Here is a 16,928-nt window from a genome sequence, read left to right as displayed (position 1 = left end):
ATTAGCTTCCACATCAAGATTCAAAATATGGATACAACAATGAATCTTAAAATAATCACCACCACACACCAAATATTTATATATTGAAGATATGACTTTTAGAGAACTAGCCATCACATTATTATAACTTGCATTATCTAATGTGGTGCTAAAAATTTTCTAATTAATATTCCATTCACTTAAGCACATAGCCACCTCATCTAATAAAAATAACCCATCAAAAGGAGGTGCCAAAGATTTAAAATGAATAATCCCTTTCTATAATTTCCAATGGATATGAGATACGCTACGGTGTCCAATTGTGCATATCAACAAGATACAGATCAATATCAATGTGTATCACATCATATCGATCGATACAGACTGATACGTTCCGATACACAATAATATGTATGCATCTCTTGTCTTGTTTAAAAAGCACTCTTACAAAGATTTGAACTAAGTCTTGGCACAAATGTCATTGTGCGCTAACATTCTAAGCCACTATACCATCATTCAATTTGTGATATTAAGTGAAATAAAATAAAACTTATTAACTTTATCATTAACATGAACCTAGACAAATACTATATGTTTAGGTTCAATAATTCTAACCTCAGATTACCCAGAAATCTTACCTTGTGAAATTTCACCCAAAACAAACCTTGTTTACCCTTTGATCATACAAAGATCTCATTTCGAGCCCCTAAATTAATCGAATTGAGCCCTTTCTAGATCTATCCAATCCAGGCTCAGTTGGGCCAATCCAACCCTACCAATCAACCCAGAATGTTTGAAAACCCCACCCTTTAAAATTTCAGCCAAAATACCCTCATTTACCCCTCCATCTAAAAAGATTTCATTTCGACCAATCTCGTTAGCCCATAGACACAAACCTCCCTCTATAGTCAGACCCATCTCAACCCTTCATTTTTTACCCTAAATCTCAGCCACCCATCCAGAACCCCGGTTTGACCACCCTTTGACCTGGTTTGACCATACCTTTTTGAAATTACAAAAATGTCACTTAGAGTCCCCAAAATTATGAAAATGCCCTACCTCCCATATAAATTTAACCTAAGCTTTCATTTGCCCTAATCCAAAAATCCGAGAATTAGAAGGATTGACCATCCATCGTCTCTCCCCTTCGAGCATTCGAATAGAGTTGCAGCGGCAGCAGCACCCCCTCCTCCTCCTCCTCCTCCTCCTCTTCTTCTTCTTCTTCTTCTTCTTCTTCTTCTTCTTCTTCTTCCCCCTCTTTCCTTTCTTTGTTTCATTTCTGCTACTGCAACTGTTACAACGGCGGATTCCAGCTCAGCAATCTCCCATTCCACCACTGGCCCCTCTCCTTCTCTCTCTCTCTCTCTCTCTCTCTCTCTCTCCTTTCTTTCTTTTATTATTCTTTTTTTTTTCTATTTCTGCACTGAACCAGTTGCCGCCCCCTGTCACCGTCGAACCCACCACCAAACCAGAAGCAGCGACAAATCCCATTGGATCTCTTTGTCTCCCTCTCTCTTTCTCATTTCTCTTTTCCATCTCTTTCTCCCTTCCATCGGATCAAATCCCCCTAATCATTAGATTCGAATTCAAACTGTCCACCATTGGAACCGAACCACAGTAGTGGTAGATCTCAGCCCAAGATCGATAGTGCAAATCTTTCGGTCGCAACCTGTCCCTTTGGCATCACCATTTTCCCAATCAATAAAGTTCACTCTCGAATATGCTTTTGATCCCCTGATCTAAATCCTTGAAGTCTGAAGACCAGTGATGCACATTTGTTAGTTTAGTCGATTCCCCTGTTCATACATCGTCGAGTTTAGGCCAACATACAACCCTGGTAATCCCACTCTAGTGGTATATTTCTTAGTTACTAGGTTGCTTCCTGTGTTTTGTTTTTCTATCCTATTTACCATGAGTTTCAATGAACTGTTGATCGTGTATTTCATTTTGTTGATTATAATTTTTTTTCATTTGTTGTTGCTACTGCTAGCGCTTGTGCTCAACATATTATGTTCTGCGTATATTATGTTCTACGTAAATAGAAGAGTGGGAAACTCTGAATCTGGATTGGATTTCTATTAAATGCTTGCATGCTTAGGATTGGATTTAATGTTGTTCTAATTTCCTTAAGTTTTCTTGATCTGAGTACTCTAAATGTTCAGTTCAATTTTGTAAATGGCATTGAATGATCACTAAAGTCGGTTTCTTGGAATGGAAAGGAGAAGGACCTAAAAGTTTAGTTTGCCGATTATGCTTTAATCAATTAGATAAATGTTTGTTGGTATACCATGTGGGCCCCACCTATTGGACCTAGGAGAGGGGTGCCTAACCCCTTCCCTCTCCCTTCCGAGTCTTACCCGGATTGGTTTGGATCGGTGCCTTGGGTTTTGGAGTCACTATTAGAATAAAACATTTTAAATCATTCTCAGAGCTCCCATCACCTCCATTTCTTAATCTGATGGGTGGCGACTCCATTTCTAGCCCAAGCGACAAGTGAGCCGGTTTTTCTGACACGCACAATTAGTAATATATTCTTTTATGTATTTATGCTTTATTTGTTGTTATTTTGACTTTTAAAATTAGTGTAATAGATGTATTTATGAAATTTGTATCATTTTCCTAGCATATCCATGTGTTTTCATATCTTTTGTCTATATCCATGCGTTTCTAAAGCGCATCCATATCCATATCCAAACTGTTTGATACGATACCCGATACCGATACTTAGATCCTTGTTCACACCTTCTCTCTCTTTCACATAGTTAGACATGATATCTCTTCTAGCAGTATGCTTGATCACACTTTTAAACTCAATGTTTATAAATTGTATAAAAAATCTAAAACCAAGTACTTCAGTAATGGTAAAAGGGTGTTTTCCACACACAAGAAAAATAGAAAGTGCCCTACAAGACTTGTTGGTCAAATTCATAATTTTTAAAAGATGTACTCACATCATTGTTTGATTATGTGGTTACCTTATACTACTAAGTGTCACAAATCATATACATCTATGGCAATATGTTAAATGATGCTTTAAGTGAGTGGTTTCCTTACTTGATTTAGCTTTTAAGATCTTATAGTGATTGCGCTGTGTCTTTTCTGAATTAATATTTTCCATTTCTTCCCACACCTTGAGTATCAATATTTTCTTAGTAGAATTTTGGTCATACTCTCCATAGTCATCCTCTGGTTTGGGACCTCCATTCTTACAGCTACAACTTTCACTTGCCATTAACATTTAGATTATCAAATAACCTACATGAAATATTTCAATTTTTCAAATAAGTCAAGCATATATAATATAAAAAAAAAAAACTAAACAAAAATAGCTACACTATAAATCTTCATTTCAAAGTGCATAACATTCAATTACCTTTTCAAGAGGGTAAAACATTGTAAATGGATATAACTTAATGTATGTTAATTATATGTATGTCGTAGCTAAATGATAATATACATGGATTCTTGTATCTAAATCTAGTGTTGATAAGAAAATAAACGTACTAAAATTTTTGAATGATGGCATGGTTGCAAAGCCAAGAAAAGTATCAAGCTATCAACATTATACAGTGTAAAGATAAGTGAAACTATTATACTTGATTCATATTTGGATATACAAACAGTCAAGCAGCTACCTTAATGATTCTTCTTTTCATTTCCATAACAATCCAAGACTATTAAAGTAAATAACAGTTATCTAATCTTCCCCTTATTTAACCACAATGCTAAAGACAGAAGTAATCCAAGTATCAACCAAAACTAAAGAACATGCAAAAATTCTAGTTTCTTCTACGCATTTAGAGCAAGAAAGTTGACAAAGTTTCCACTTCTCTTTACATGTAAATGTAAGACTTAAAAGAAGAAAATTTAAGAATTTAAGATGGCCAATTGGCCACTTTGATCAGGACATCAAAAATTGCATACTTGTCCAGTCTAGAATACATTGTAGACTTGTCCAGCCTGAAATCTGAATACATTTCTGGGTTCAAAATTCATTTTTAAGTCTGAATACATTGCAGACTTGTCTAGTCCAGATACTAGCGCTACCGCCGGCTGTCGTTGTGAAAGGGAAGAAGTTCCAGTTCGAAGTTCGAATAAAACATGGGATGAGACGAGGAAGACTATCGATTTGAATGAAAAAAATGAATTAGGGTTAGGAAAAATATATACTATTATATTTTTAATAATATATTATTAATATTTTTATTATATAAAATATTGGTGGGTCGGGCTTTTTGTGAAATCCTAAGCCTAGTCCGAAAGTAAGTCAGGCTTAGATAATTGGGCCCAAGTCCGAGCCTACGGGCCTAATAATATGTACAAGTGTCGGGCTACTCAGCCCATAAACATGTCTAATCCATTATAAACAAAAAACAAGATCTAATGATCAAAAGTTAATGATATTTTTTGGGGTCCACTATCATATTCAATGGATTTTATCCACCTCAAAAGAAAGATCATAGGTGTAAATTATTTTGATTTGGTAGGTGCTAACCACCATAAACAAAAATAGAGTTTAATGATCATAGTTCAATGCTTTAGTGGGCCATACCCACTACCATAACCAATTTTAAGTAATCTAATTTAGTGGGACTCATTTAGCATAGTGGGTCTCATTTATTAGCGGGCCATGCCCACTATCAAATCAGCATAGCTGGTCCCACTTATCAGTGGAGCCCACCATTAAAATATTTAAGTTTAAAATATCAAAGTAGGCCTTACCTAGTATCAAATCAGTATAGTGGGTCTCACTTATCAGTGGGAACTATTGTTAAAATATTTAAGTTTGAAATATTAAAATGGACTATGCCCATTGTAAAATCAGCATAGTGGGTCCCACTTATCAATGGGGCCTAATGTTTAGAGGTGCAACTTGGGTGGGCCCAGCCTGAGCCCAAACCAACCCAACCCGGAATTTTACATAGGTTGAGCTTGGATTTTCGATCCTCAGACTGGACTTGGGCCCAAGAATTCGGATTTTATTTTTTGAGCCGAGCTCGATCCTAGCCCTTAGGTAGCCCGAGCCAGGCCCAATTATATACATTTATACATCTATATGTGTATATATGTAAATGTTGCATAATATTTACATATATATACATATATATTTGTATATATAACATTTGTATAGATATTTTGCATACATATTTACATACATACATAAATATATGTATATATATTTGCATAAATACATTTATATATATCTATAATTTTAGAGAGTTCATTGACCAACTCGAGCCCAGCCCGGGCCTATGCCTAACCTGAGTGCATCAAATTACAGGGCGGGTTGGGCTCGGATTGGAAAGTCGGGCTCGGGCTAGGTTTGGGCCTTAAGCCCAAATTTTAGGACTGGGCCTGGATTGACCATAAACCCGACCCAATCTGCCCGACTTGCACCCCTACTAGTGTTAAAATATTTAAGTTTAAAATATTAAAATGGACCATGCCCACTTTTAAATTAACATAGTGGGTTCCGCTTATTACCAATCAATGAGGCTCACTATTAAGATATGCAAGTTTAAAATACATAAATACCCCTATATAACAATTTACCCTATATTGGGTGGATCCCATAACCCATCCCCCTGATTAGTATAACCCATTGAGAGCCCAAGTTGGTGGGCTTGCTCATTCATACCTATTAGGACAAATTTCTTAAACTATCATTATTGTTTAGTTAATTGACTAAATTGTACCTTTACTGTTTATATATTATCTTAAAATACTCCCAAAATTTTTTGATAATTGACATCACTGTTAAATAGTAACGAAAAAATAAAATGTCAATTTTACCCTTCATTGTTGTTCAAGCTTTCAAAATAAAACCCATGTGATGAAAATTTTCAAGTCGGTGCAACCACTCAAGCTCCCTGATCTTGAATATTGGGTCGCAATAGCTACTCTCCTCCAAATAAGCTGCCTTCTTCCTCCACCACTTGAACCAAATACAAACCCAGAAAGCAAGACATAAGGAAAGCAGCAAATCTAGCATTAGTCAAGACAAAAGCAAGAGCCAATTGCTTCTTGCTATCTACAGATATGGCTAGTGGCAGCCCAAATATGCAGGCAGCACGCGTGCTCTCGGGTCTGTACTCATTTACAAAGGCAGCAACATAGAAAACTGTGAAATAGAAGCAAACTAACTTGGCCTGAACCTTGAACCAGAACCCAACAACGACGCAGGTGGTGCTGATATTGAGGTTCATCTCACACTCTCACCCATCTCTCCAACTCCCAATTACCTTTCTCATTAGGCTGTCAAATAGGAAACAAAATGGCAGCTGCTGATGACACAACTTGAAGAAAAATCAATAAAATAACGCAGACATCTTGAAGACACAAAAATACATGCAATAACTTAATGCAAAGCAAATTGGTTCAAGATAATTGAAGAGCATTTGGGGATCTAATTCACCATCAATTCATGCATAGGAACGGAGATTAAGTCTGAACTCGTGTTAAAAAAAAGTGAAGGACAACGAACATATTTCAGCATCACGTACCCAACATTGATCCTGATATGGGAATTGTAGACATGAAATGAGGTAGAGAACCTACCTCTAATGTAGCCCTTAGGACACTGGTTTTGCTTCCGAGAGATTGAACCAACTGGGAAAACATAATTCAGATTGATTGGCTAAGGATGAAGTGATATTATGTGAATCTCTTTAGCAAAAGGCGAATGCGCTTGGAAGATGATGGATCGGATCCCTTGTGTCAACGTGGTTTTCCCAAGTGTCTTTCTTTACGTATCCTGTAGAGAGGAGACAACGGCAGGATTCAAAATACAAGTCAGTTGGTCATTGGAAATGGTGTGGAGGTTCCTAGACAGCATTTTTGGTTGATGGAGTGTAGTGAACTAATTGTCCAATTCATACTTCTTCCTTTACTCAATCATCCAAATGGAGAAGCCCGCAGTAAAATGGGCTAATAAATAGAAGGTGATGCTATAGCTATGGGGGTGTTTTGAGGGTGCGTAGAGAATGGGGTGTGGTGATGGAGGGGGAGATCCGTTCTTTCTCTCTCTCTCTCTCATACGCACACACAATTCAAGGCCAGTTGATCCTCAACATCTGTCGGAATCAAAGAGCTTGAAATGTCCACCATTAAACAAGATTTCTCAGCAAAGAATTTGGTAGGTAAATTTGAAACAGAGAAAATTTAGGGTTTTCAGAGGTGGGGTTCACCGTAAATGCTAAAATCCACAAAAAAAGAATTGCATTCTATCTCTTTTTATTTTCGTTGCTTCTTTCTTTGAGAGTGCGGATGGAGACACTCTCTGCTCTCTGGTCTCTACCTCCCAACACAGAGGAGGCTGGAGGCTTATCCCGTTTACGAGTGTGAGAGAGAGCGAGAAAGATCGAAACTCAATAGTTTCGCTGATCCCTCGGATTCTGCCAAATCTCCCCACTGCTTCATGGCCTTTAGAGAAAAGCCTAGCTCTGATTAAGAACTGTGCAAAGGACGATGAACATTGTGAAGGTGAAGGTAGTGGAGGAGAACTCTAACGGTGATTCTTACCCGACAGAAGAGGGATGGAGGGTAATATTTGATTTTAAAATAATTTTATAACTCACGTGTCACATGTGTATGGATTTTGACAAAGGATCAATAACTGATGTTAAGGACATGGGTAGAATTAGACGATTGTTAAAAAACTTAGAGATACTCTGAGACAATATCTAAACACTAAATATAGAATTAATCAATTAGTTGAACCATAAGGATAGTTTAAGAAATTTGCTCTACCTGTTATTGGGCCTAACCCTTGGAAGCATTTGACAAGGTCTTGCATACCACATTTTAGAGGTGTATAATAGTAATAATAATAATAATAATAGTAGTAGTAGTGAAAATAAAAATAAAATGATATTATATTATTTAATAGTGTTTTTTATTTAATACTATTTTTATTAATTTTAATATTATCAAACGATATTGTTATGGGGGTAAAATAGTAAATTTCACAATTTTAGACATTAGAGAATTACTCCAATTCAAACGATTTTGTTTGTTTGTTATTATTATTATTATTATGAAAAATTCCCGATTAGTATCATGTACTTTGGGCCTAGTACCACTTTCATCCCCAAACTTTAAAACGCGACAATTCAGTACCCGAACTTTCAAAATGTGTCAATCCAACATTTGTCGTTAACTAGCCGTTTAATCAACCGTTAAGTGGCATTTGAAAAGACATATATGCTCTTCAAGTGTCATCTAATTTTCTTTATCAAACATCCAAAAATTGACAAAAAATGAATAGTCTCGGATCCTTACATCTTCTATTCAAGGAAGTTGGGGTTATGCCTCAATGGACATTCTTGTGACTCCAACTTTCTTGAATAAAAAAGTCAAGGATTTAGAAATATTCATTTTTTTATCGACGCTTGGATAGCTGATAAAGGACTGTTCATTTTTTTATCAATGTTAAGATTGTTGATAAAGAAAATTAAATAACACTTGAAAGACATTTACATCTTTTCAAATGCCACTTAACAACTTATTAACATTGGTACATTTTAGTCGATTGTCCATTTTAAAATTTGGGGACCAAAGTGACACTATGCCCAAAATAGATAAAATCATTTTTTCCAGATTTAAGACTCAAATAATTTTGAGTTTTCGGATCATAATTCAAAATTTAAATTTATCGTACGCAACCTTAAATAATTCAGCATGTATACAACATATTCCAAAATTCCAAATGTGAGGTGTATGATCGAATAGCTACTAAACTGCTAAAAATTCCAGATCTACGGTATACGATGCAATTGTAAGTGATGGAAGATGAAAAACAGAATGTTTCTTGTATTCAAAGCACGCATAAGGGGCCTGGGCCTCGTAATCTCGTGGTGTCGGAGCCCAGCCCTTACTAAACCCTTGTCGCTTCAAAACCAGGTCTCGCCTCCCGCTTCTTTACTGGCTTTGCTTTCAGCTGCCCTAGTTTCCACTGCTCGCCAAGATGAAGCTTGTTAGGTATTCCATCTTTATTTTTATTATTTTTTTTGTGGTTTAAGTTTCTTGAGTAGAACTCTTCTGACCCTTTTGTTTTGGGTTTTCGATTGGGATCTAAAAAACAGGTTTTTGATGAAGTTGAACAACGAGACAGTGTCAATCGAACTCAAGAACGGGACTGTTGTTCATGGCACCATTACAGGTTCCTCTCTCTACCTCACTCTATTCTCAACTTTACTTCTTGAAGCTTGTAGGTTCTGTTTCTTTCTGGTTTCTTGAGTTCCGCTGGATTTTGCAGATTTTTGTTCTATTTGTTAGGGTTTTGCTAAATCCTAGGGTTTCCCTTTTATTTTTATTTATATTCTCATCTTATGCTCTTGATAGAGAACAGTGGCGGGAGAGGGTTCGTGTAACCCTCTCTGTTGGGGCGATGTTCTGCACTCTTTGCTACTGAATCAAATTGGACAATTTAGAGCTTTCCTATATTTTTGTTGGTTTCCCAATAGAATTTATTTGAGATTTTCAGGAGCGTTGTAAATGCCATGTTCGCGTAGTATGATTTCGTTCATTTCTCTTCTTCATTTTTTTTTAACTTTCTTTCTTTCTTTCGTTTATTTATTTATTTATTTTGCTGCTGGGGTTGTTGAAAAGTAGGATATTAGTTTAATTGAGACTGGAGGGTTTCTATTTCTTTCTTTTTCTTTTTTTTTCGAGGAAAGGAGGATCTCTATTTCTCATTTTAGCACCATAGTGTACAATGCAGGATAAGAATTTAGAGCGTTGAAATGGAACTGAGTGTTTATTATCGTCGATATTAATGGGACCTTTTGGGTTCTGCAACGCAGGAACGGGGCAAGCCTACATGTAATGGGAACATTGAAAGACCCACATGAGGAATTGGGAACATGCCAATCTTCTTGGACCTTTTACCTTTACTTGGGAACCTAGAAGTAGCCAAAATAAGTAAAAGTAAACTAAGATGGTTTTGTCACTTGCAAAAAAAGAAAAAAAAGCCATCTAAAACACCAATGAGAAGTTGTCTGTTACAAGTTGAAGGCTCTTGAAGAGCTAGGGCAGGCCAAAAAGGATATGGATTGAAGGATGTAGTAGTGAGAAATGATTTGATAGCCCACATTTTAACAACGAAGATGCAACTGAACATAGTGGAATAGTGGAACAGGATTGAAGTAGCCGACCCCATATAGTTGGGATAAGGCTTATTTGTGTTGAATTGGGTTGAGTTGAGGGAATTTATTTTTCTATTGCAGAAGGGGAGAAGAGGATATGGTGGATATATTTGCATGGACTTAGGATACATGGATTTAGGATATATTTGCATCACTTGTATGACAGTAGAAGTGGTGTATATGATGGATTACCTCGTTCATGGATGCCATATCTTATACATTACTTCCACTTTCACTTTCTCTTTTTCATTTTTGTTTCAGTAATGTTAGACAGACATTTAGTATGGGTTCTAGAATGAATATTTCTTGGTTCTAGATGAATCAGTTACTAAGGGACCATGTCCAAAGTATTCACTGGTGCATTTCTTCCCCTAAAAAAGAGTTTTATTTGTTACATGCAGTTTCTTGAAAGGTCCTATTTTTTAGGTCCTAAGTATCTATCATGCATGCAATTCTTGCATGTACCAAGTATATATACAAAGAAGGTTTTCCTGTTAAAGGTCCCAAGTATTTGTTCTAGTTCATAACTGTAAAAAAAAAAAAAAACTATCTGTATTATATCTTTTTAGAAATCTATGCTTTTTCCCTATCTTTTCTTTTATGGAACTTTGTGTGGTTAATGAACTTCCATGAAAATGTGATCAATGTGCTTCTCTGGAGTTTGTTCAATAAATGATGGTTACTGGATCATTTGAGACCATAATCCATGGTTTATTCAATAATGATTTTTTTAATAGAAACATTGTTCAAGTGATCAAAGACAAATTAATTGTACCTTGGAGTATTTAGGTTACCGGATCTTTAGTGCTTTGTAGGTGATGTCGTAAGTCCTTGACTCTTGCCAAGTTCACCAAACTGAGAATGTTAGGCCAGCACTAAATTATAGATCTAACCCTTTTTTGAGACTCTGAGTGTGCATGTGTTTGTCCATACACGTGTGTGTGTGTGTGTGGTGTTGTTGCTGCTGCTGCTGCTGCATGGAACTCAATATGGTCTTTGGCACTGGAATTTGATGTGCCAATGTTATATATTTAACAAATGTTTTAACATATAAGTCAAAGGGTAATGTATTCTATACTGCAATTTCCCCTCATTTTAGTGGTGAAAGTTTTGCATTTAATTTCATATATTCACCTGCAATTTATCCTTAGGATTGGAAGGCTAAGAGATAACTCAAAGAATTAGAATTAGAGCAAGATGGGTAAAATGGAGGGGTGCATTTGGACTTTTATGTGATAGGAGAATACCACTTAGACTAAAAGGAAAATTCTATAAAACAGTTGTAAGGCCAACTATGTTGTAGGGAGCAGAGTCTTGGGCAATCAAGAAATATGTCCAGAAAATGAGTGGCAGAAATGCAAAGGGTAAGATGGATGAAGAAAAAAAACTAGAGAGGATAGGATCAGGAATTGTGTCATCCATAAGAACCTAGGCAATAGGTGATAAAATAAGAGAAAGACTAAGATGGTTTGGTCATGTGCATAGAAAACCATGAACAACACTAGTTAGAATAAGTGATTTATTACAAGTTGAAGGGGCTAGAAGGTATAGGGATAGACCAAAAGGACTTGGGTAGAAGTAGTAAGATATGATTTACACACTAATGATTTAACAATGGATATGACTTTAAATAGAACAGATTGGCAAAACAGGATTCATGTAGCTGGCCCCATATAGTTGGGATAAGGCATGATGATGATGATGACTTGTTGGGTTTGTTTCCATGGATCTGGGAACTCAACATATCCAAACAACTAATTATATAGAGGCTTCTTTACATGCAAATGCTGATTTAATCCAAATTTCCTTGATAAAGAATCCAAAGTTTCATGTGCTTGGTATTCTGATCTTGTTTCTTTGTTTCTTTGTTTCTTTTTGGTTTATGAGGATGTGTATATGCAAACAAAGATGATAGTTTGACTATAATAACTTATCATATAGTGGTTTATTCTTATGTTGTGCTGCCACTGCTGACGTGAGTAGAAAAATCTACCAGCACACATCTGAATATAACATTGGCCTTGCCTGGACTATTGCAGGAGTGGATATTAGCATGAATACACATTTGAAGACGGTGAAATTGACATTGAAGGGGAAAAACCCGGTTACTCTTGATCATCTTAGTGTTAGGGGTAACAACATCCGGTATTATATCCTTCCTGATAGCTTGAACCTTGAGACGTTGTTGGTGGAAGAGACACCTAGGGTCAAGCCCAAGAAACCTACTGCTGGTATTGTGCATGTTTTGCTTTTTTTTCCTGTGGTGTTTTATTCATTCCACCGTGCTTCCTTTCCTTGAATCTTTTCCTCGGTTCTTTGCCAGGTTTACTAATGATGTTGTGGCTTCTATTTTGTTAACCAGGGAGGCCTGTGGGACGTGGTCGTGGCCGGGGCCGTGGGCGTGGACGTGGTCGTGGCCGCTAGTCCTGTTGCACTCTTTCGAATTTTTGCAGCATCTGCTTATGTACAAATAGTGTGCTGGCGGAGGGAGAATTTATGGAGATGTGTGTCTGGGACTCTGGAGCATATAAAAATGTGGGATTGATATTGCAACTTTCTGTTTTATTCCAATTACTCAGAATGTAGCTCTTATACTTTGGTACTTGAGACTCTCTGCGACACCATTAGAATGAGATCTACTTTTACATTGTTAACTCGACATATCTTTTCATGGTTAGTTATCTAAAAAGAATGAGATCTTGGATTTTATTGATGATCCCCGTTTGTTGTTGCACTTGACATGTGCAGTGGCAGCCAAAATGCTTGGATTTTATTCTATTGGTTGATCAACGAACCTGCCTCAACACAGAGATATAATGGAACTTTTGAATTATACTCGTGTGATTTATTCTGGGTGACATACTCCAGTTCTTCAGCTGAAATGTTAAAATTCAAGTTTTAAGATCACAGTTCAGCTATTGCCACTCCCTTCTCCATATGCTCGGCAACGTCTCTGCCGTTTTTAATGTGGCCACCGGACTAAAGCGAGTCCCCACTCAGACGCGCAGTTTGCTACTGCCTAGTGTCTCTGGTTCTGGGCCTTGTGTTTTGTCACATCGTACATAGTTGATCTTGAGTTGCACATGGAGATTGAGCAAGAGCAAAACATGTATAGGTCTATCGTGTGAGCACCCACCGTGTACGTGGGGCCCATGTACCAAGCTGACATGGCACATTGTGATTGGCTTGGTATCTTTTCTATTAACATGCTTCACTTGTAGCAGTGGACGGACTACTGGACTAATTCTCTTCCATTCCTTTTTTTCTGTTTTTTGGTAGAATATAGTTTAAAAAAGTTTGGTATAAATTAAATTTTCATTGGATATTTATTGACTGGGTTAAAGGGTAACCTAATAATTCTGGAAGGATATCAAAATTATGACTTGAATCCACCCAATCAAGTTTAACTCTAAAATTGGTTTTCGTAAAGGTAAAGCTGCTACAATTCGGGATCCGGTAGCCAAGTACTAAAGGGTGTTTATGGACTGGACCGTGGGCCGTTTTTTCAAATCAAACCGATCCTTTTGGATTTTTGGAAAACCACAAATCAAATCGAATTGAAATCAATCAATTGATCGGTTTGGATTTTGATTGTTCTTTGGTTTCAGTTTTTTAATATATATATATTATAAAGCGATTAGGTCCCATGTCTATCTTCTCTCGTCAAACCTCTCTGTTATTTCCTTATCCGTTCCGAACCATTTAGCCAATCCCTCCTAAATTTATCCTAAACTATTTCTTCCATGTAAAATTCTTCCTAAAATACCTCTTAATCTATATTGCCATGTGGCAACCCTTTCTTCTTCATTACAGTTCCTCTCTCTCTCGCGCGTGTTACCTATCGGCTCAACCCCCTCCTAAAATTTCTCCAAAAGAATCTCTCCCATCTAAAATTCCTCCTATAACACCTCTTAATCTATATTATAAACATTATAGACTTCCTACTAACTCAACTCTACAATCCTCTCTACTAGCCCAGTTAAACAATGCCACCTGTAGCTAAACGTCTTTTGAGTCTTTAACTTTGCAATTAACACGGACGGTGTTATTACCCCTCCGTTAGACATGTATTCTGATGTAGGGTGATTTGGCCTGACCTAGTAATAGAGGGACACGTGGACACAACTTAACTAGCAGGATGACAGCTCAGTCCGACACACCAAGTCTGCAACGAATCGAGCTCGGATAACCAAACCACCTCGGGGCAAGTCCTCCTCGGTCCCAAGGCACCTCAGCATTCGTACCAGGTCGGATCCAAAGGGCTCTAGCTCGGGTAATATTGACCGACCACTACATGGCAACCCCGAAGATCTCACCACCAGATTCCACACCTTACGGGATCAAGCCCCGTAACAGCTAGCATTATCTCCCCCGTCCGATTCGGGCGGAAGTGATGAATCTTACCAGTTGGCAGCGTTATCCCCAATTAACGTGGAAACGGACCTCATCATAACGAGGATCCCGGAACCGCTCCACGAAATCCGCAAGGACTGCACTATATAAAGGCTTCACCCCCCGGGGGTGCAAGGTACGCGTAATCTCTGCTCTCTAGCCCTCTTGCATTCTAAGCTATCATCAGCTCGCAACCAAGTACTAACTTAAGCATCGGAGCGACCTCGCCGGGTAAGCAACCCCGGGTTTTCTGATTCGCTTTTTGCAGATCAACTAATCTGTTGTCTACTGGAAGCCAAATCACCTCCAGCTAGGAGCAGCCGGATTGCGCTACATCATTTGGCGTTGTCTGTGGGAATCGGTACAAGAAGCCTTTTTCCTCGAAAAGCATCCATGGCATCCTCTAGTAACGCCAGAAAGAATGCTGAAATGAACGTCTCGGGGGGGCAACCTCAGGTCCCAGCTATGTGCATTGGACAGTTCACTGTGCCTCTCTCTATAGATGGGATTCCAACACTGAACGTGCCTCGGGTCATAGCACCTGTGAAGCCCCACTTCCTCCTACGGTGGGTGCAACCTTTGCTGAACCCTCTGTAATTCCCCCTGCAGTTGGGCAGAATCAGCTTGATGACCCGGTACACTGCGTGTGGACTATTCAGGTCCAAATGCAACAGGTCCAACAATTCCAACAGTACCAACAGCAGGTCCTGCATCACTTCTACCAGCAACAATATCAGCAACAGTTCCCTCCACTACAGCAGAATCAACAGTCGGTTCCACCTCGGAATTTGGCCCCACAGCAAAGCAGATCCCGTCATCAGAACACTCGCCCTCCTCGCCGAGGACATACTTCCCAGGTCCCACTTCCCCTTGGGAGCCAAGTCTCGTCTCGTGGCAAGAAGGACAGACAGATTACTCCTCCTACTTCAGAGAATGTCAACAGATCGGGAGACACTCAACCTGCCAGGGCCGTTTCACCTAGGCCATCACGTCAGGAAGGTCCGTTTGGGGAATCAGTTCAGAGTTTTGGCCGCAGACTCCAGGCGAGGCCCCTCCGTCCATAACAGACAGCACCAGCAGTTCAAACTGCCCCGTGTCCTCATCGCACTCGATCACACCGAAGTTAGCAGCACAAATGCTAAACCAGTCAAGAAGCAGCAGAAGTGGCATCGTAAGGCTCGCCGAGCTACAGTTCCAAGCCAGCTCGCTGGACCAAGTCAGCCCGAGCAGCCAAAAGACAAAGAAGAGTCGAGCTCAAGAACCGCGAAGACCGCTCCCCTCCTCTCTGTGCCATCTCCTTTGTCCTCCGAGCTCCTAGCTACCCCGATGCCGAAGAACTTCAAAGTACCTCCGCTGGACAAGTACGACGGGTCATTCGACCCGAATGATCATGTAGACTCCTTCCAGTCCCAGATGCACCTAGATGGGGCTGGCGAATCATGCATGTGCATTGCCTTTTCTACGACCTTCAAAGGAGTCGCTCGTACGTGGTACAGGAACCTCGCCCCCGGGACGATCAAGAGTTGGGCATAGTTCGTGTAAATGTTCACCTCGCACTTCATCACTAGTAAGAAGTGCCCGAGGTCATAGGAAAGCCTCCTCAGCATAGCCCAAAGAGAAGGAGAGTCGATTTGAAGCTACATCAAACGCTTCAACGACACTTGTCTACAGATTCCTGATCTGGATCCCGCTGTAAGACTCACGACAGCAAAGAGAGGCATCACTCATAGAGAGTTCAAGTGGCACGTGGTAGCCAACAAGCCCAAAGATATCACTAAGTTTCTCAAGCTCGTTGATCAGTTCATCGGAACAGAAGAAATGAACCAGAAAAGTGAGAATCCAGCGGAGAAGAGGAAACGAGAAGGTGACACCTCGAACAGCGGGGACAACAAATGAATAAAGAGCAAGTCACCAACCAGGGGAGGGAACAAGTCAGATCAGCGTTCCTGAACTCCTCCGGTTGAAAAGACGAACTACACGCCCCTTAACGCGAAGTGGGGAGAGATTCTCATGGCGATCAAGGACACCTCTTATGTGAAGAGGCCACCCCGGTTAAGAGAAGATCCTAACACAAGAAATAAAAATGTATACTGTCATTTCCATAGAGATCACGGTCACAGTACCGAAAATTGTAGAAACCTCTGCGACGAGATTGAAGAACTCATCCGTCATGGATACCTGAAAAATTTTGTACAGAAAGATAATAAAAGTCAAACAGATCGACAGGGGGAGCAAAGAAGAGATGCTCCTGAGTCCAGCAACAGACAGAGTGAGTAGCTGCAAAGACAGCTGCCCGAAGAGAGACCGATTCGCGGCGTAATCCATATGATTACTGGTGGGTCTATTGCCGCGGGTTGCACCTCAGTAGCGGGGAAGACCTCGGTTCGTGAACTAGAACGAGAAGAACAGAAT

The 16,928-nt window shown here is 39.1% G+C and overlaps 1 protein-coding gene across 1 annotated transcript; it reads left to right on the top strand.

The window, feature by feature from the left end:
* Window positions 1-8,800: 8,800 nt before the first annotated feature.
* LOC104594384 (small nuclear ribonucleoprotein SmD1a-like) lies at window positions 8,801-12,783 on the top strand. Its single transcript, XM_010254678.3, has 4 exons — window positions 8,801-8,958; window positions 9,063-9,139; window positions 12,164-12,355; window positions 12,487-12,783. The coding sequence occupies exons 1-4, from the start codon at window positions 8,945-8,947 to the stop codon at window positions 12,546-12,548; spliced, it is 345 nt and encodes a 114-aa protein (XP_010252980.1). The 5' UTR covers window positions 8,801-8,944; the 3' UTR covers window positions 12,549-12,783.
* Window positions 12,784-16,928: the final 4,145 nt, after the last annotated feature.

The sequence above is a fragment of the Nelumbo nucifera genome, chromosome 1, assembly GCF_055504915.1.
Source record: "Nelumbo nucifera cultivar China Antique chromosome 1, China Antique-T2T, whole genome shotgun sequence".
Lineage (NCBI taxonomy): Eukaryota > Viridiplantae > Streptophyta > Magnoliopsida > Proteales > Nelumbonaceae > Nelumbo > Nelumbo nucifera.
The sequence above is the reverse complement of the archived record's forward strand: the minus strand, read 5'-3'. Positions and strand labels throughout refer to the sequence as shown.